Source organism: Diadema antillarum, unplaced genomic scaffold, assembly GCF_040938485.1.
Source record: "Diadema antillarum isolate AM-2024a unplaced genomic scaffold, OU_Dant_1.0 scf00000197, whole genome shotgun sequence".
NCBI lineage: Eukaryota > Metazoa > Echinodermata > Echinoidea > Diadematoida > Diadematidae > Diadema > Diadema antillarum.
The window spans coordinates 2,142,761-2,165,010 of record NW_027271086.1 but is presented as its reverse complement, the minus strand read 5'-3'; the positions used below and the strand labels follow the sequence as shown (position 1 = coordinate 2,165,010).

The following is a 22,250-nucleotide window of genomic DNA, read 5'->3' as shown; positions in this document are numbered from 1 at the left end:
TTAGAACCCCTCCCCACCCCCTCCCCTGGGTCCCAAGGGGGGCACCCCTGATTCTGCCATGAACAAACTTGAAACTACAGTCATCAATGTACTAACTCAGAGTATTAACTTAGCTCTATCACTTCTGGTTCTAGAGAAGAAGATTTTTACAGATTCCTTAATTTTGGGGGGTTTGGGCCCCCCTGGGGGCCCCCTGGGTGGGGCATGGTGCCCATTTTAACAAATTGAGTTCCTAACCCCCTAGGGATGCTACCTGCCAAGTTTGATGAAAATCGGTCTTGGGGTTTTCAAGAAGAAGATGAAAATGTAAAAAGTTTACGCACGACGGACGACGCACGACGCACGACGCACGACGCACGACGGACGCCGGACGAAGGGCGATCGCAATAGCTCACTTGAGCCTTTGGTTCAGGTGAGCTAACAAAAACACAGGGTGAAACAGTGTGGATGGCATGGGTAGAACATGTGAAATGTGTGCCTCCATAATGAAAGGACAGAGTAAAACGTATATAATTTATGCTGTATAAAAGTCAAATATTACAGTATCCTCTGCACTATACAGCGCTGCTCTTTGCGTCATGGAGTGAAACATGAGCTGTGTCAAATCTCTGAATTATTCACGGAGTCCTCTCTGTTCTTTCAAAAAAAAAATATTGTGGAAATCAGATCAAACAAGAGGCATGCGACCGAAATCTATGAATATATAATGCCCTTAATCACTTGAACAGGATTAAAATTATGCATTGCATGAGGGCATTGAATGTTCTACCACACAAATCAGAATCAGACAGTTCTGTAAAATATCTCATGTACCAGCATTTGACAAGAACGTAGAGGAAGCTTGCAAACATGCCAACATAGAAGAAAATCTGAGATCAGATTTCTAATCTTATATAAAGTGTCCTTCAATTTTTCAGATTCAATGTACATGTTGAATGTTTTTCTTTGTCCAAAATTTACCTCCTTTCAGTAACTCTTATTTTTCTGTATCAAATAGATGTGGTATTGATAAATACAGCAAAACAGAATACAAAGGGCACCCCTCAGTATGGGAGGAAAAGAATCAATGATCGAACCTTTTCCTCAATGTTTTACTGCCACACACCTTTTTGACCTTTGAGGCATTATTGGGCCCATTCAACAGTCTGATAAGACAAAGCAAAAATACCATTATCACTGCCAAACAGTTTTAGGATAACATGCCTCCTCCCCAACCCCTCCCTCCCCAAAAAAATGTATCAGGAACGAAAGTACTTTCACCGTTATTGTTTGGTTCTTACTCAGCATTGCTGATAAAGTGATGATGCGTTGTGGTTTGGTTATCAGTTCTTTCAGCCACATGTATCTATTCCTGTCAGCCCATCCCACTTTAATCTTCTCGGAACCACCACCTGAATATCTCATTGATAAAGTATGCATGAAGCTGGCCATCAGTAATATACCCCCTGTTCAGACGCAAGTCAGCTTATACCAAAAGTCGATAAAGAAACAACGTATAAAGAATCATGGTATAGCCGACAGACCATTCAGACGATAATTTTGACCATTCTGGAAAAACATCGTATAGATGTGCAGTTTCTCACTGCACATGTTGTTATGGTCATGAGTGACAGGCATAAGGTCACATTTCATTCTCGCTCCCATTAAGCCCCGCCCAGTTATACCGTACCATGGTCGCCATATGTTCAGACGCACAATGGACACGATGGAATGCTGATTCGTTATCGAGTTCTAGTTTGAAACGATGCTCTGGCCGTCGTTTCGCTATACGTCGTTTTGCTATACGTCATTTTGTTAGTCAGCGTTCAGACATATAAATTCATCGTACAGCTACAACGTTTTGGTATAGCTATACCGTTCTAGTATAAATTTTTTGCGTCTGAACACCCTGGAAAGAACTTGGTGATCCGACAACCTTGCCTCCAAAATCCAGGCTCTCTATCACATCAGTCTCAGTGATAAGCAGAATCTATTTGTGTGATTCTATGTCAGTACAACCATTATATCAATTCCAGTGCTGCCTATAAATCTTTTATAATACCTGCAGGCACACAATGATGAAAGTGCCTATATTCTACATTGAAGAAAACATCTAGCAAAGTGGAGGTGGAACACAATCCAGAGCTATTCACAGAAGAAAGACAGATTTCCAAGAAAAATTACACAATTTTGTAGCCAGAAGCGAGTTCATATCATCCTTTCCTGCAGTTACTCATGTTCTATTCATAGACCACATAATCAAAATGAGTTCCGGTAATAGTGGAAATTGTTTGTGCATTTTGTGCGATGTGAAATATGGCACAGAAACAAAAGCGCAGGAATCTTCTGCTTGCTATACTCTGTAGTACGAATTAAATACTATTTTGATATTTTGATTCAGCAAAATTAGCACAAGCAAAATTCATCTTTACTTGGCCGAGGGCAAAAAAAAAAAATAATACTCTGAATGCAAACATTTCCACTTGTACAGTAAAATCTTGTGATAAGTTCTGCTGCGGGTAATGTTGCTGGTGCAGTTTTTATGCAGATCGATTTGACTTTTCATAGGAAGCACAATATCTGGAAAGATTAGAATGGGAGGGAGGGAGGAGTGAGGGAGAGAGGGGGAAAGATTCTACAGACTTGAATGAGATGACGTCTCACAGGTGAGGCTGGCCGAGGGTTTGGAAGGAGGACGTAGCCACGATGCACTTACATTCATGATGCTAATGACTTGCACGACGGGACTCCCTCACACTCTAGCGCTCTTTTCTCTATCTCGTTCCCTCGCTCTCTCTCTCTCTCTTCTTTCACTATTCATCTCCCTCCCTCTCTCTGTCTATCTCTCTATCTTCTGAAGATATGACTCATCCCGTGGTAGTCGGACTCCAGTCGATGTCCAAACACCGCTGAATGAAAGACTCCTTCTTGAAATGGGGGATGGGGAAACAGAATGGCAGTGGAACGTAGGAAGGGGATGGAGATGGGGAGAAAAGAGAAAGAAGGTAAAAGGAGGGAAAGGAAGAAAGAAGAAAGGAGATGGGAGAAATTGGGAGTGGATTTTAGGAGGGGGATGGGGAACATTTGGAAGTGGAAAAGGAGAAGGAGAAGGGTTATGAGAGCTTTACATGGGAAAGGAGGATTGGAAAAGGGAAAAGAAGTGCTTAAAAAAAGGAGAAGGGGTTAGGGCTGTCCTCAAGGAGGAAGAAGGAAGGGGTAGTGGAAGCAGGGAGGTGGAATCTCTTCCCATCTCCCTGGTGAAAGCAAATGATCGAGGAAAGGGCAGAGATAAGGGGAGTAGGGAAAGGGGATGGGTGGAGGGTGGAGGATGACAAGGAAAACAGTAGGACTTGAGGAAGGAGAGGATGGGGAAGGAAGGAGAGAAAACAAAAGGAAGGAGGAGGGGATAGAAGGGAAAGGAGGAAGGAGAGAAGGGAAAACAGAAAATGTGCCTGCCAAGAGTCACCATTATCACAGTGATGCATGCTGAGGCAAGAGTTTGCTGCCAGAGCACGGCAGATGATGCGTAATCTGCTCCTTCATGAATTTATCAGCAGAACAACATGGCGTGTACATACATGTACTGCTCGGTACCTCTGATGCAGGAGCTTTTAATACTCCGCTGTGAATCAAGCCGGTGCCGCATCACGTGAAAAGGAGCAAAATGAGGGGTACATGGGGGACCTCCAGACAAGACATTTGCCTTGCAACATTCAGTGTTTCATGCATGGGCTCTGCAGGCTGATGTTGAATTATGCAGTGGGGACAGGGCAGGGCATGGGGAACGCATACGAGCTGATGTCGAGAATACGCGGCGGTGGAGTGCATGCATGAAAGACAGAAAAAAAAAAAATCCATCTCTGTCGGACACGGCCCAGGTCTAGTAAGAAAGGCCTTTGTTCCTTTGGCGCTTCCCCCCTCATTATCTCGCCAACCTCCCCGTCAATTCAGGAGCTTGTGTGGATGAATTAGTGGCCGTACGTGGAGGAAGGCAAATCATAGTGCAGAGCACTATGCGATGATACCACCGAGGCTAGGTGGATGAAATGCCAGAAGGCATCCCTCCACCAATTAAAGAGTACAGATGCTCCTAACTCCACTAGGAGTGTGGATGCGCAGGGTCTCCACTTTCACCTGTCCCCATTTTTACATAATTCAGCATTTTATCTCTGTGAATTCAAATCTAACTCATACCTTTACAATCAGCACTTGGCTCCTGAAAACCAGCAAGCTTGCCGCTGCCTTGCTAGACATAGCAAGGTGATTCAAGGGTATTTCCAAGTATTAAAATTATATCTACAAGTAGCAGGTATGTGGGATACAAGTAGCTTATCATCCAGTCCTCAAGAAGTACAAAAAAAGATACACACATCTTTAATATCTTTATGACAATTATTGTAAACTAACCTTCTTTCATATTAAATAATTAAAGGCAATATTAATCAGTTGGATTCCTCACAGTCTTAAGACTGTGATTTGTGTGTTATCTAAAACAAACATTCTGCTGACCTTTTCCCTACAATCATTCTTATGCCAATAGGAGGAATGGAATAAGACTGAGTCAGAAATGTGGGTGGGGGGGGGGGGGTGTCAGTAGGAAGAGGGTGGTAGAAGAGCGCATTAAACTCCACTTATTTCTCTGGAGGGTTACATTAAACACTAGATTCAACACCTGTACAGGATACATCCTTTTATCTCTTGCACAGTTTGGGTTTCCCCTTGGTTTTTCTGCCATGAGACAGGAGAAACAAGAGGTACATGTATTTCTTGTATTCTTCTTTTTTTTTTCTTTTTGAATTACATCTTTTGCTCCTGATGCAGCACTGGTTGCCATGGGAGGAGACGCTTGGCAATCTGCCAGGAAATTGCCGCGGGCCAACTCGAACGCGGGAACTGGGTGAGGAAATTGCTCTAAATACTAAAACTCAAATGAATGCATGGAACATTGCCTCGATCAATCATGTCTGCAAGAAGAAAAAAAGATGAACTGGTGGCCCCTCAATCACATCACACCCACTGGAAAAATTTAAGAAGCCTGACGATTCGCACATCTTGAAGCTGTTCCATCTTTCTCTGGACTGGTCCATGCATTATTAATTATTTTGACACAACTTCTGGTGGTTAAGAATTTTACGAGAGGACCAGATTTTAGCTGTACTATTTTCAGATTCTCAAAAGAGCTATGAATTTTAGGATTTATCATGCAGTGATATATCTCAAGTGTCCTGTTTGGTTTTAGACTGAATGAAGTCCTATGACTGCAGGCTATTACACTGCCATACCTCAAGTCATGCTCACTTTTATGGCTTGTTGAAATTGCTCTGAACTCTTCATCAAAACTTATGCCAAAGAACAATTTGTACAAATTTTGATAGTTGACGCTTGGCATCCCACATATTCCATCCATGTATAAGAACTGTTACCAGAGGGGGAACACCTGTACATAGGTGAATCTCTAAACCTTTTCAATACACAATGTAGCTCCTTCTTCATTAAGTACTGTGTGCTTGAATATAGATCTATGTACGGTATGTGTACATATTCTATCTAATGACAGTGATGATGATGATGATTACTAGTACACCAATACAGAGCATTTGTGCACAAAAGACATTTTATTTCCTTGTAGAACATTTTTTTTTTATTATACACAATATTATTAAAACATACTTGTTTTGTTTCCTCCTTAAAATTCAAATTCATAATGCATTGTTGCCAAGCAACAACAGGGCTCAATAGGACAAGATTGCGGATAAAATTGTCCATCGTGTTTTCAAATTTCAAACTCTGAACAATGGACTATGTACCAACACAATGGTTTCAAGGCTGTCCACACACAGCAATGTTTACAGAACACTGGTGTACACATTATCTAAAAATATTGTTTTAAAAAATATCAAATTGTGTGTGTGTGTGTGGATATACATGACACACATTCATTTAAACACACAGGAGGAGACAGACTAGTCTACATGTGGCACAGACTTCTACGGCAAATAACCAGACAAAAGTCACTCTGTTCATATCAGCACAAGATAGCACACAGTCCCCCTCCAAATGTCTGTTTCCTTCTGGTAATTTTACATGCCTAGCACTGTCACCACCAAACTCAAAATGAATTACTGTAAAGTCTGGAGGGGCATTTCATGAAGCCTGTTGTTTGATTTTTTTTTTGACAAATTTGCTCTCAGCCAATCAAATTCAAGGACTTCAGTAGCTGAAAACAGTTTGTCAGAAAAAATATATATATCTGCCAAAATGCTTTGGACATGAAATGCCCCCTGCTTACTAGTGCAATTTAAAGGCTGACTGAAAAGAAGAACTGACAGAAAAAAAAAGTACCAGTTATATACAGTTATATCCAGATTCTCTTGGATATGTAAGACCACTTTACACACTGAAAGCAGTCACAGCTTGGTATCAAAAAGCTACTGTGAGCAACTTTGCTCTCCAAAAATACTTCAACAAGGAAGCGCTACTCAAGGAAGAAAATGTACTCAATGAGACGCATAAACAGCAACTCGGTGAGGGTTGAGGAAAAACTGAACATGGAACGATAATATTGTTGCCAACAGGTATTCAGTGGGGCATTTTGCCAGACAAATCAAATGTTCTACAATTCTCAGTACTCATCCACTGAATTCTGCGTTTCCACAAATACAGAGTTCCTCGCTGATTTTGTTCACAATATATTACATATCATCATTGTACTATATGTCTTCACAATAACCCCAAAAACCACTCAAATTTTTTATCACCTGCTTAAAAAAAAATCATAATTTTCTTGATTTGTTTTACTCAGAGGATTTCAGTCATGTAAAACAAGAAAGAACAATGTAATATTACAGCCACAAACTTTTACAACTTTCTATTATGAAAATACTCTATCTCTGTCTGAATTCCAAACTGTCTTAATTTTCTTTTCATTCATCCTCCTCTGCTTTTTCTCAAAAGTTAACTTGATAGTACTCATCTCTTCGAACATTTGTGTGTCAGTTTGTATGTGTGTCTGTCTGTCTGTGTAATGTCTGTATGTGTGTGTGTATGTGCACACAGAGTCAAGCAGATAACACACAATCCCATGTATGCACATGAGTCAAGCAGTCTGTATATCACATGCACTTTTCACATTTGATACCAACTTATGTCTGAGTGTGATCATAAAGGCTGGATACAACGGGGAAAATAGTCACACTTTATACTCACCAGCACACGATTTCTGCAATGGAATATCCAAACTGGTCAAAATTTGGGACATGATTGATGAGCTGAAAGAACAAGGAGATAAAATCAAAGACACGCGTTTAGGACACATTGACCACGATATCATGAAGAACAGGTTTTGGTGTAGAGCATACTCTGAAAAGCATCTAGAAGAATATCATAATTGTAGCAACATGTGCACTAAGAACATGCTCTATAGTACTTTAAACAACACAATTATGCACAAATACAACGTATGCTTTGTGTCAGTGATATCATGGGAAAACACATGCCCTGTTTTGAGTAACCTTAATAGATAAAGCAATATCAAACAGGCAAATTATTTCAAAATTGGATACAATACAGATACATGAAGAAAGCTTTAAAATGTTCCAAGTTTCCCATTTCATCAGAGCATTGATAGCAATCACAGTCACATGTGCACAAGTTGGAAAGGGTGACAGTGTCATGACCTACTAACAGCTCGGCTGACTCGACCTTTCCAAGAAGTGCTGGCAATACAAAAAAAAATTCTTGCAAAAGCATTTGTGACAGAAAAAAAAAACAAGTCTCTGTGATCATGACAAACAGCATGAGCTTTTCAAAGTCATACATCCACAAATCTGTTTACAAAATTGTAGATAATGCAAGACATTTTCTGGATACTTTTTGTCTACAAGTGGATAAAGATACAGAAAAGTTCTTTTAATTTGTTTGTTGTGTTTTGTTTCATTTGGTAAAGGTCACAACTTTAAAGAGTTTTACATTGTACTGAATGCAGTGGCACCAGTACTGGTATGAGCGGAGCGGAGGCAGGATCCCACTGGGGCCAGACTTCCAAAGTCTTTTAATCAAACGCTTCCTCCTCCTGTCTGGAGCCAGAGGGGGGAAATCATCTTCCCTGCTGAAAGTCAAGGACGAGATCTGGAAATTCTGTCCAGACCAACACCTGTGGCAGGTGGCATTGCAATCATCGTAACCCCCTCTGGACCGGTCCCAGTTGGGTTGGAGGGGGGTAAAGCCAGAGGCCGGGGTACAGAGGATAGGGGGATGAGGTGTTAGCAAAAGGAAGATCGCCATGGAAACTAATCCAGTCTGCACCCATCTGTCACAGAGCTGAAATCGCAACTTCCAGCACAAATGGCTCCCGACCAGAGAGGTTAACAAGGACCAGGAGCACAGGGAGGGGTAGAGGGACAGGAACGGGCGGGGGATGGGGTCACATTTTGGAAACTCTTCTTCAGCCTCTCAAATATCACCTGTCACAAAAGTTGGCTGAAAATGTCATCAAAATCATGACTACTGCATCTGTGGGGAAATCACTTGAGAACAGGAGATGGTGCAATAGAGTTTCATAATTTACAGGTAAAAAGAGGAGGGGGGTACTGAGGAAAATCCTTCTTTATTGACAATACTTCTCTCCAATTGCCAAAAGCATGACTGCGAGCAAGGAGAAATGGGGGCTGGGGGAGGTTGATGCTTGGGAAGTTGATGCTTGGAGTGAGATGCTCCATGGATTACCAGGAAAGTTCAAGAGGAGTACACCAAGGCAGAGACACTTTGACACGAAGGCAGAAACATTTAATGTGACATTTAATGTTAATATTAAATGTATGCATGCATACAAACACCTACTAACATGAGGAAGTGTGTTTTAAATGGTGTCACAGTTTGTACACTGGCATGGTTTGGAAAGATATTGGTGGAAACCGATCAAAGGGAACTGTACACCACTGCACCAATGTGAGGGAACTTCACACTTTACATGAGGTAACTTGCTTGAAATCAACATTTCTGGAAACATGTTTCTACTCATGAATGTTTGAATATGAACAATCCATGCAGATATTATTGAGTCTTCTCGCTGACCACACCCTGAAATCAACATTCCATACTACTAATTCTTTACTACAGCTGTGCAACAAACCCCAGTGGCGTGTCAATCAAACACACAACCCTTGGTATGCTTTGCAAGTACCGTTCAATGAGATGTACAGATGTACATGACATGGCACTGTTGAATGTAAAGGCCAAGCTTAGTCTCACCTTTGCAAATGTGTTTCAGTGGTCAAACTATTTGGACTTGAAATGCATCCCCAGAATCAAGTGTACATTGTACAACAATTGTAGCTATTCTAACTGGAAAGCTCCTGTGGAGTGTGACTCACCAAACATAATTGAAGAATCAGGTTTGGGAGAGAAACATGATTGCAAGGACTCTGTTTGCAGACAAAAACTCAATTAGCGTGAAGCGTGTTTGTAAACAGGATTACAAACGAGTTCTTCTGTGCGTCTGACACCCTCCTTGATGAAGTGACAATTAGCCCACTGGAAGACTCGACACAGAATGATCTAGCTACCTTCTACATGTAGTCTACAAAGGAAAACCAGATACTATACATTGTACTTCCTATACAGACTAGCTTTAATTGAGCTTTCCATGTTCAGGGGTGTAGTTTACACAATAACAGGGTACACACTCTAACTCTGCATACTGTAAAACCAGAAATATTCACTGCATGAAATTTTCACCAATTGCCACTGGCATTCAATGCATATAGTACTACAGACAAGAAATTTTGTGTGCATTTTCATTACACGAATCTTGGCTCCTCGCGAAATTCACAAAAATTTTATGCATGCAAAAAATTCCGGTTTTACAGTATATCACAAAAAATACCCTTTAACAATACACATTACCAGATGACTTCTTCAAGAAACTCTGAACCTCTGTATCTTTAATGTACATGTACATTTCATTGATACCAGAGGGTGAATACCATGAGCTAATGATTAAGGTTTATAATTTACCTAAACAGAGAGGGAGGAAAAAAAATATATAGTTGGATGACTTGCTCATGTAGACCATTTTGTGCAGTGATGTATTAACAAGGAGGGGCAGTGTGGTTTAATTGCTATGAGGTCTGTTTTAAGGACATGAGAATGCCTCATACTGAGTGGCGTGTGTCGGCCATTTCTGCACAAAAGCAAACATTCCCAGTCTGCTCCGTGCAGTGATAGGGAGGCGGACTTTCCTCCGCCGACTACAAGCTTGGCTGTCGTGCCGCGATGCGCCGTGTCATCCCCTAAATGTCACAGTGGGGGTCGTGTGCGGAATGGCAGCGATCGTTTTGACCACTGCAACCACAAAACATTAATGTTTCTTGTTTAAAGAGTACCGTATCAGTATCATCATGAGCATGCATCACCTTTTCAAAGGAATGGTTGGCTCCTTTGTACCACTGTAAAGCCAACAAAAGGGCGTTGTAAAGAATTAATCTCTCTGTACAGAAGGCCAATTATTCTCATCATAGCAAGAGATGAAAATGAATGACTTGCTTTCTCGGTATTATATCAGAATCAATCATACTGGTATCTGAACCCTTGAATGAATAATAACCCCATTTATATTAAGGAACTCAAGGGGGAAATTGCAATCTATTTTCTTGTTATATATTCTCAAGGTGACCACTTATTCACGTAATGACGCTGGGAAAAATTAATGGCTTTGTTTACTACAGTAGCATCTAATTCAATGAGTTTAGACTGGCTACCAATAGACATTGCATCAGTATAGAGACTGAAAGATAAGTCAAGTATCACGCTTTCACGTCACATGGTCCCTTTCCCAAAGATGAATAAAATGTTTTCAACGATCAGATATTGAAAAATTTTCATTAGGTTGCATTTTACTCAACCAAGAAAAAAACCATACATATTTTTTAGAATCAAAAGTGGGTATAAATGAACAGAAAAGTCAGCATCACTGTCAAACACAGTGCTAATATTAAGGTTGTAAAGTGAATACCAATCTTTTGTACATCTACACATTCTATTACATTTTATTGAGGAAAGAGGGCAATACAAGTACATGTATATGCTGCACTTACTTTGCATGACATCATAATGAAACATACTTCAAAGAAGTACAGGTCGATCTATTTTGATATTCCACTGAAATTTGAACCATATCAACTGACAAGAAAATGTTGTCATGAATACACAGGGAAAGGTTTGTTTTATGTTTATTATGATCATGTGATATTTTTTGAGATATTAACATTCAGAGCTTTTGTTCTTCAAGCAAATTTGCATTCTGATTTTTTAGCATCCTCTGGACATTCTTGTAAAAACTTCTACATAATTAACATGCGCACATGAAATTTGGGCTTTTTAATGCATGGAACAAAAAAAGACTTGTTTGTTTCCTACATTAATAGACATGCTCAAAGTTAAGGAAAAAAGAGAAGAAATTAATATATTTCCATGCAATATTTTGAGAGAAAAACAAGTTATAAGAAGGGAATGCAGAAATAAAATCAAACAGAAATCTAAACAAATATCTCAAGGAGATGATGGTAGAAATATATGTGGTATAGTCACGAGAGTGATTACATTCTGAGAATAATTTTTACACAAAAATTTCAACTTCTTTCATTTCCATACATGTCTTCTTTAAGCAGACCTGTCTGCAAGCCCAAAGCCACAAAGCAGGGGAGTTCACTTCCAAAGTCTGTCAAGAGCCCTGTTAGGATAAACAAGGCGGTCCGTGCCAAGTATGTTTTGGAAGCAATACAGAGAGAGAAAGAATTACAGAGAGCGGCACTCCAATGCGGAATATTCCCATTGGGGGTAGACTTGGCCCACATTGCCAAGGTCACAACACTGTGAGTCAGTGACCACAATGTGTGGTGGAAATAAAGGGATGAGAGAGTGTGAGAGAGGGAGAGAGACGGGGAGAGAGGCAGAGAGGGAGAGAGAGGGTGAGAGAGGTTGATGTCACCAGAAGCAAGATTTTAAAGCCCACATGAGGTTGTGGCCCAGTTTGCCCCTCCCCCGTTAAAAACAAAACAAAATACAACAAAAAACAAATCAATCACACACATTGCAAGAATTGTGCTGGTAAGCACAATTCTGTTGTCTATCGCTAGGTGTACACATTGTACTTTCTACTGATATATATATCCATGGAGAGTTATAATACTTGAATACAAAGATAGATCCTATACATTTATAATTTTATGTTTGGGTACAAAAATAGATAGAGTGATAGATGGATGGATAACATATCTAGATATTTCTTTCAGCATTCTTCAATCATACATCTCTGTTTAATCCATTGGCTTCTTTCCAGGGCACTACAATGTTCAAGCCTCCAAGTACTTTTTAATCTTCTGTTTTGCTGATGTTTTTTTGGTGAAACTTGTCATCAATTTTTCCCCTATGAAATCACCTGTAACACTCTACATCTCCTTAATTTCAATATTTCATGCCTGAAACTTGTGACAAAAAAGAGAGAAAAACATTTTGTCAACTATTGCAACTTCTGTACTCAAAAGTGAACAGATGGAAAAAACAAAAGGCATTTTATCTAATGCACCTCTAACATCTGCTGTCAACTTTGCTGCTGACGTTGAATACATGACAAAGTCATACTGCCTTGTCAGTCGCAAACACAGTACATTTTTCAATTTTTTACAATCAAAATAATTGCTGTCACATTCTCACACGTGTGCATTCCACTTTATATGTTGCACACAGAATGTAACTCTGGTCACTTCAACATGTCTCAGAGGCTAAACACAAAGCTTCTTTCCTCGCTCTTGTCCCATTTTCTATTCTTATTTTCTCCTTTCTTTCTTTCTTTTCTTTCTTTTTTTCTCAAACAAAGGGCATCATGCGTGACTTCCTTGAGCTCTTTATCTGCATTGGTTGGCATTCCTACAGAGATCTTGGGGAGACTATGATACAAGCCACACTACATTTGAGTTCCACAGAAACTTGTTTCATAGCAAACATTGCAGTGCTGTAAAAAGCCCAGGCCTTTCAAAGGCACCATTTGATATTCTGGTGACTCAAATGTCAAAAGTTACGAAATTTTGCTGAGTGAATCGTACGGTGACATTCAGACGAGGAAAAACAACAACAACAACAACTTCAAGACAATAAAGTGTTTTTTTTATTGTGCTGCCAATATCAGGGAATGTATGAAAACACATTAAAATGTATTTTGCCAAGGTGGTAACTACTTCCAAATTGGTTTATTACATTACAGCTGTACATTGTTATTGTACACTACAGCTGCACAGTCACTCCCTTTGAGCCACAATTACTCAGTGTACTGTATCACATGATGATAAAACTACACCACGGTAGCTCCCACTCTGGGAATAGAAAGAATGTATTTTAGTCCATGATTCTGCCAGGAACTGCTGTTTCGTTGTTTGATATTCATTGCCATGGTACTAAACACACTTCATAATGTGCCGCTGAGGAGCTTGGGAGAGTGTCGCATCATTTTGCGCCGTGTATGATGTGCACGGCATGAGTCAGTTGGTACCAGGAGCAGCATGGATGCGGGGAGGATGAGAGTAAACACTGCATCTGAGATGCGGGCAGCATCATCGCACCTGTCTCTAGCCACTAGTCTTTGGGTTCAGACCCCCTTTGGCAGTTTGACCTGCATCGAGACGCAGGACCACTAAACTTTAAAAAAAAAAAATGCCATTGGCATTGCGCACTAATGTAGGTCACCAGAAGAAAAGGCAGAGTTTCGACTGCAATTCGACTGCAAGTCCAACTGAGTCAACGACGGGAAACCCCACACCATTTGCATTCAAATGAAATGTTATAACCACAAATCATGAACACAGATGCCAGCAACATAACATAAAATTTCTTTGAAGATTGGCAGCACAGCTCTGAGATATCGTAATTAGTATCTCATTTTAGCTCGATTAATCAGTGTATTTTCGATGTTACGTGTTTACTGTCCAATCATCGTGTCCTTGTGGTTTGATTAAAAACAAGTATTGTATGACATGATCAGATTACTAAGTTGAGGACCACTATGAAACGAATGCATTCATTATCGAGATTAAATCATGCTAAAAGTATTCACTAAAAGCCCTCCCCTTCATCCTTCATTTATGCAATGATATGATCTCTCGAATTTATATCAGCCTCACTTTTTTTTTCTCTCTCTTCTTTCCTTCTTCACATAGTCTCTTACATACAGTTGTACTTGATGTGTGTACACCTCTCCCTCCCCCTCCCCCTCTCCCTCTCCCTCCCCTCCCCCTCTCCCTCTCCCTCCCCCTCTCCCTCCCCCTCCCCCTCCTTCTTCCCCACCCCTCCCCTTCCCATCTTCTGCTCTCTTCCAAGTAGACAATCATGTTTCATGCATATTTTTCCGTCAATGCCTTTTCCCCCTCCATCTCTCTCCATATATGGGTACAACACTGTTAAATATATTTCTACTCCTACCACTTCCTCTCACCCCCCCCCCCCCCATCTCTCTCTCTCCCTCTCTTTCTCCCCTCTCATTTCAAAGGACCATTGCCAACCACACATTTCTAAAGATGAGTGGAGGTGGAGGTGGAGGAGGGGGAGAGAGAGCAAGAAAAAATATATTACATCCATGGACTGTGGAAATGCGAGATTAGCCCTGGCTAAACACAATAATTTATTCATTAATATGTGATGACTCCACCAAGCCAGCCAGGGAGGGTTAGTGTTTACGTCTGGCTCTGGCTCGCGTTTTTTTTCGCCGGACGACGATGGAGCGGGCTGGATGAGCTACCTGCATCCTTCCGCTTTGTCTCAAGGAGGAACGGGGGCGTGATTATGCATACGCTCTATCAAATCTTTACACTTTCCCCTTTTCCGCGGCGCTGCAGCAGCGCTTGGCCGCCCCTTATATGCAGTGCATGTTGCAGGAAGGGGGAAAGTCTTGTGAATATGGCGACTCGTTGTCGCCAGATATGACGACCTGGGATACATCCTCGAGCACATTATGGGCGTAATAATGCACCCTTTTGAGGGCAAATAAAATACCATAACTTGTCAACATGCATTTGAAAGATGTTCAAGGGCTCGAGTATTAAAGATTGAGGGATGGAAAGGCTTTTACACAGGGAGTCGCCCATAACTTCTTGTGAATGCGTGACTGTGCGGAGTTGCATCATAAAAGATTTCATGGTTGATAAAAAAAAAAAAGGGACATCTTCTGTAGACAAAAGGTCTGGAAGCTACTAACAAAACACACATGTCAGTATGTGGGACTGAATGGAAGATAAACGGGAGCGCAAGACAAGAAGCACGAGAACATGTGTAAATGTACAACATGTACGTGCGTTGTAGCTCTACATTTGCTCTCAAACCCCTAGGCTCTCTTCATTGTTTCTATTAGACTTTGTTTGTTTCACAGACTTAACAAAGCCTGTTTTATGGTACATGTACATCCGTAGCCTGCCTTGAATGTGACAAGGCTGAAACACTAGGGAATATTGCAACATTTGATTTTTGTTTGTCTTCCCTTCCTTTTTTGGGGTGGGGTGGGGGAGGGGGGGCGTAGGGAGGGAGGAAGAGGAAAGGGGGATGACTTTCCAAAATGGTACCCAATATATAGACCTGTTCAGTTTGGTTGCTGTTGTTTAGTGGGTCTAGGGCAATTAATTATCCCCTGGGCAACTACTGCCCAGGACCCTTCCCCTTCCCCTAACCCTAACCCTAAACCTAATCCTAACCCTAATCTAAACTCTAACCCTAAACCTAGAACCATACCGTAATCTTTACTCTAACCTTACCACTAACCAGTATTTAGCCGGGGGGGGGGGGGGGGGGGGTAATTGCCACGATACAGTTGTTACTAGCCATTACGGGAGGGGGGAGGGGGCTTTAGAATGCCAAACAATAGTTGATTTATGCACTGACATAGCAATGCACCAAACTCATTGTTTAACCCATAGAAACATCTTTTCTTCTTTGGAAGTTCCCCAGTTATGGCCAATATAAGTTGCAGCATTTTACAACCAAATATGTCTATGTGTCTTCCATGAAATTCAAGAGAAATTCTGTTGACATTTTCACTGCTTTTCGCTATGAAAGATGAGGCATTTTGATATGATAGAAACTTGCATTTTAAAATGAGCCATGCTTGTGCCCAAGGCCCTCATGCCAATGAACATTTTTGGTTGATAATTTTTTTTTTTTGTTTCTCCTCCTTGAAATTCTAAATGTCTGCTGGGAAGAGTTAAGGCCTTTAAGGCTAGCTGTTCTCATTTTGCTCAATCCTAGAGCCCAGTACGAGGCTTCGGCGCGGCACGTGTCGAATGCCAGATCAATCTGCCGCTTTGTTTGGAAAATTATGCGCTCGTACAGTATGTTCCTCATGTTTGCGTGAGTCATCGTCAAGCTCGCATACTACGGGAGTGGATAGCACGGGCTGACATTCTCATGACCTGCTCTCGTACACAGCCTGTTCCCCTGGTAGATACAAATCATGTTGTTTGCACAGCAAATTTGTTAGTGTTAGTTATACGTCTCTCTTTCTTTACATGCGTGTAATATATTTGATTTCAATTCCTCTATGCCGATCTCCCTTCCCCCTCCCAACCCTCTCTCTAAACCCACTACTCATAATCATTATCCATAATATACCATTTTTCGAGGACCAAACAGTGTACTGTACAGTATGTCCCCAAAAAAATTACAACAACATTTTCGCATTGATAACACCCAATATGATTAAACTGTCTAAATGCTACTTCAGGGTCTTAAAATATAACATCTTAACTCTATTTTGCAGAAAACCCCATTAAATTTGGTTAATCGGTCACAGAGAAATGTGGAATGTTATGAAGCATGTCATGAGTCTGATTCTTCCAAGTTTAAGCACTTCGATGCTTTTGTGTGTGAATACAATAGACAGAACTTGGAGGGAAGAGATTCTTGACATCCTGTACAAAAATTCCTCATTTCTCTTTGACCACTGAAGCAAATTGAATGGGGTTTTCTTTATTAAAGATGTGGGCAATGAGTTATAGTTTCATGCCCACAATTTGGATTTGGATTGATTCACTACTTTTTAAAGATATCACTGTGGAGGGTTCCGTTGTAATTTTTTTTTTTTTTTTTTTTTTTTTGGGGGGGGGACATACGGTACTCTGCCTTTCATGTTTATGGAATCTGCAGCTGACACACTGACTATGACACACTGAATTTTGGACTTCCATTCCCCATATGCGTGCAACATCTGCTTTTGGAAGATTACATGTTTACGCCAGTTGCACTGCATGTTATTGCAAAATCACGTCAGTGTTCCACACTCAGCGAGGGAAGTTAAATGTAACAAATACGTGCACAATGATTAAAGTCTACCCAAACATGCACAATGGCATATTAGCTTTCATATGAGACAGTGGATTCTTTTTTTTTTATTATTTCCATGGCAACAGTGACTGGTCTGCAGCTGTTTTGGGCTGCCATGGTTACCAGATCTATATTCAACATTCCACACCAAAAAACGCAACACAAGTATTTTTTACTCTTCCAAGAGAAGTAGCATAGCAGAAAGCTGAAAAGAGGTTTTATCATCAAAATTTGAAAGGGCTGTATAAATCTCTGTGGCATAGTTGTGTTTCTACGAGTGACTGTGTATGTATGTGTTTGTGTGTGTGCGTGTGTGTGTGTATGTCTGATCTGTGTATTTGCAGCAGTTTTCTGCATTTTTATTTGATGGAATGATAGAGTTACAAATAGCTACAGTGTACAGTCGTGTACGTGTACGCTGCATCAGAAAAGCAGTGTCATTAACCAGCCATTACTACAAAATCACTTCAGAAAAATTTGCATCAAAAGTCTTGTAATCCATTCCAAACACTCTTTAAGATTTAATTAACTCTAGTGCAATGTTGTAGGAACACATTTGAGATGAAAATGCACTGATGCAAGCAGTACCTTAAAGGGACTGTACAGTACTGGTTGGGGTAGGGATTCATGTTTTGAACATTCCTAAGTGAGATAATGAAAAGCATCTTATGAAATATGAAAGAGCATGTAATTTTAAGAAGGATTCAACGTTTATTTGATGAAAATTGGTTTTCAAATGGCTGAGATATCCAAAAAAGTGCTAATAATAAAAGGCGACATGCCCCAACTTTATTAGTATCTCTTTGTTTCACCATGTTTTTGGATATCTCAGCCATTTCAAAACCGATTTTCATCGAATAAACTTTTGATACCCCTTAGAACTGCATGCTCTTTGACATCTCATAGAGTGGTTTCTTAATATCTCGCAAAACGTTAAAAGCTAAATTTTCACCTCGACCAGAACTGTACACACCCTTTAATGTCATATTTGAATCAGCAGTAAAGTATCACTAGGCTTTACAATAGAATACTATAGCACTTGTAATTTTTATGAGCTGGCTGGACTGCCAGAGAACAGTGCAGTAAAACTGGTTCTGTGTTTTGTTTTGACCTCTGCCAAGGATATTATGTTGTTGTTGTTTTTGTTTTGTTTTTGCATTGGTTTGTTCATTTGTTTGTTTAATCGTTTGTTTGTCTGTCTGTCTGTCTGTCTGTCTGTTTGCAAAATAACTCATGAGGTCAGGTATGGATTTCAATGAAACCTACAGGAAACGTTGACAATGACACAAGGAAGAGATGATTAAATGTTGGTAGTGATCCTGATGACCATCTGGATACCAGGATACCAGAGTGCTTTTCTAGTTTTGTATTTTGTTATTCTTCTCTGGCAGGGCATTTAGTTCTTCACATAGATTTCTAGCTACATTTCCTCCTCCCCTACACTTCTCCTTCAAACATATTTTAGAGCTAGCACTTGCTTGTTGGCTTGTTTGTGCATTCATTCATTTTTAGCTATGCTTTTCTGGAATTTACAGGCAAATACTTTTCTTAGCAGTACCGACCCACCTGATCAGCCTATTTTGGAACTTTCCCATACAGGGACACCTGAATTAGCTTTTGTTACACTTTTGCCCAATACACTGTATACACATCAGAATTATAAATGTGTTTGGCACACATGATGGCTTTTATACCATTTTTTAATTATTTATTTCTTCTTCTTTTTTTTTTTTGCTGTTTTTATGGCTTCAGTCTTTGTGACTAAGAATTTATAAATCCATTTCAAAATAAACCATTTGGAACAAAATCAGCCGAGCTTTCTGAAGGAGTCTTCTTTCGTATCACAACTCTAACTGGAATTCATGATACACCCTACATTTCAGGAAATTTCTCTTCCCCCATTCCCCCTCCAAAGAAACAAAACAAAAACAAAATAAAGCACCAAAACAAACAAATCTCTTTTTAAGCAACTATATTGAACGCAAGGCCTTTAAGAGCTAACTGGCAGATCCCATCAACTCTATAAATAGACACATTTTTGGCATCCAATGTTTTTACCTCATCCATGACTGTGCAATTACGATAAAATTTGAGCTAAATTAGCTACATTATATTAAGAGGCAATTACACATGGGCTCTGTCATCTCATCATTGTACTATCTAGAGCAGATGAGAAGACAACTCCATGACTACCCCTACCCCCCCCCCCTCCATTAAAAAAAAAAAAAGAAGAGAAAAGAGCAAAACAAAGACCTGATTTACCCACCCCATGCTATACGATTAAATGGTTTGCATCAACACTACATCACTTTCTCTTCCTTGTCATCTGGTGTGCACCAACTCAAATCTTTACACAGCATGACTAGATCTCCTCAGAAGACTTAAAGCAAGTTGTAACATTTTAAACACATTGCTGGATCATACCACACATACTTTATAGTGTTCCACATAGCAGAGGACTTGAGTGTAGTACAAGGTGAAATCACTACATCTTTTAATCTTTTGTGATTAAATGCAGTGAAACTAGTCAAATTTTGCTTTGTGTTCAGACCTCAATATCCTGCAATTCTCTTTTTTTATATCTTTTTATGTAAAAAAAAAAAAAAAAAATGCTCCAATCTCTTTAATGTACAATGCATGCCATAGTACCAAAAAAAAAAAAAATATGCACAAGTTATAAAACAAGGAATAACTTTGAGACACACAGGGTCATTGACCTGGCATTAATCTGCATTTTAAAAGAAATAAAAAAAATGCCTGTATGCACTCTTTGGGGAAATAATATGACACTCGATATATGATGAACGAAAAACCATCTCACACAAGATGTACAGAATGTTTCATAGCTTTCCATCAAATTGCAACATTTCCTACATCCTCAAGTGATGTACTGTGTATATTTCAGTGCGGATTCTCCTCCCATCTCCCCAAGCTTTCGCATTTATACATGCCATTACATGTCAACGATGTGGAAGAGGAAGTATGTACATTAACAACAGACTTGTGCGGCCAATAAACACAGCACATTGTGTTTTTGTTTTTCACAGCTGCTCGGCACACAGACATTTTCTGGGGGGTTTTCCTCTCAAACACAATTTCTGGTTCCCGTTTTTGATATGGAGCTTTAGCAGAACTTTGCAGGCATGAGCAAAGGCGTAGGGTGCGTTTTTCAACTCACTTCTGGTGCAGAATTAAGGTTTCCAAACAACTTTCAGGGAGTTTTAGGCAGTTGATAAATTTATGCCAAGCTGTTTTGATTATGAGGTTTGAATGCATTTCCAAAACTCTAAAAAAAAGTGCAACGACAAACACATTTGGGCCAGAAACGTATTTCAGTAAAGTTGATAAACACAGTCATTTTGAAATATGTTAATAACTTGGACCTGCCCAGGCTAACCACACCAACTGCACATCTGCGCTCCTCAGGTCACATTACTCAATGGAGCAGTGTACATGTACATGAAGTGACAAGCCTCCAGTTTTTCGCATGTGTGGACACAAAAAAATCTCATAAATTAGCATGATCACCATTGCAATGCTAAATCCCAAGAAATCTTGTGTTTATTTCTGAATTAGCTAATTCGCCCCGCAGTGACTGTGTGAACACTTGACCAAATAATCTCTGTTTTACATCCCATTTTTCAAAGCGCACATCACAACAGTGTGTGCACCACACCACTGTGATGCGCAAGAACAATAGATTTATTGATCTGCAATTAGCGGGCTATTCCTGCCCCTGTGAACGCTTGCAAAAAATCTAGAGATTTGCAGCGTGATCATCATCCCGCTATTTCTGACCATGTGAACGCTTGCAAAAAGTCTCAAGATTTGGAGCACAATCGTCATCCCACTATTTGCACAAATGAATGTGGCTATCTATACATAACGTCTGTGAAACCATGTGAGTTTTATCAATTAGCACCATCCTTGGAACATTTTGCCTGAATCATCTTTATATGGTCACTGCAGGAATCCGTGGCATTTAGATGGTATGTGTAGAATGTACGAGTGAGTACATCAAACACGTCCAATCTCACAACATCGATGAGGCAGAATGTGAGGAATTTTATGAGGAAATGGAATCTTGGGCTGATGCAGAGAGTGCACACTCATACACCCTGTAAATTTCAAGTTAATAAAGGAGACCTCTGGATGATTTTCAGACTTTTACATTTGAACAACTATAACTAAGTTTCAAACTTTCAGGCTGGCTGGTAGTGCAGTATCTATGTTTTTAAAACCAGTCACTGTTATCTGGGCATTTGTGCACAGAATATCTTATGCCATGGACTCTGGTGTAAGACATTTCACTGCACAACAATTCAAGCCTCCAGTATCAAAATGGAAAATGCAAGACTTTGACTAGCAGCTTTCTAATTCTTAGTGCATGTAGACCTCAGCCTTTGTAGCAATCAATCACATTTCCATAGGCTATAAAAAGAGTAACAAAAAAGCATGATAACCCTTTGGGGAATAAGTAGTGGGATGGATGAACTGTTGCGATTCCATATAGCCAAAATAAAACAAAAGAAGAAGAAAAGAAATGCCATATCAATCAGGATACTCAGACAAGATCAGCTGAGAGCTGTATGTAATGATGTGTGTGCATTACGTCGCTGGGGTGATAAGACCTTGTATCTGCAATTTTGGTGAAAATGACTTTTTTGGATTATTGGTCAAATAATGGGTTAAGTGATGTCCTGTCCAAATCCCAACTGTCTTACTCCAAAAATGAAGCCACCACGGCATGCCAAAGGAACGGCTATCCCATTCGCCACAGTGCTTTGGCCGCCATGTTTTTTGGCTTTCCTGAACATTGGACATTTTGTAGATACGAGGTCTTATTGCCCCAGCGACGATTAGTGTAAACTGAAAATGAAATGTTGATTGTTCAGAAGTGTGTACGCATGTTTAGC

General features: G+C 40.1%; 1 protein-coding gene across 1 annotated transcript in view; it reads right to left on the bottom strand.

Moving 5' to 3' along the window:
• Positions 1 to 22,250, bottom strand: part of LOC139723716 (rapamycin-insensitive companion of mTOR-like) — a 127,103-nt gene that overhangs the window by 87,300 nt on the left and 17,553 nt on the right. The window contains exon 4 of the mRNA XM_071634938.1: positions 7,186 to 7,247. Coding sequence (XP_071491039.1) covers positions 7,186 to 7,247 — 62 coding nt within the window. The remainder of the gene's footprint in view (positions 1 to 7,185; positions 7,248 to 22,250) is intronic.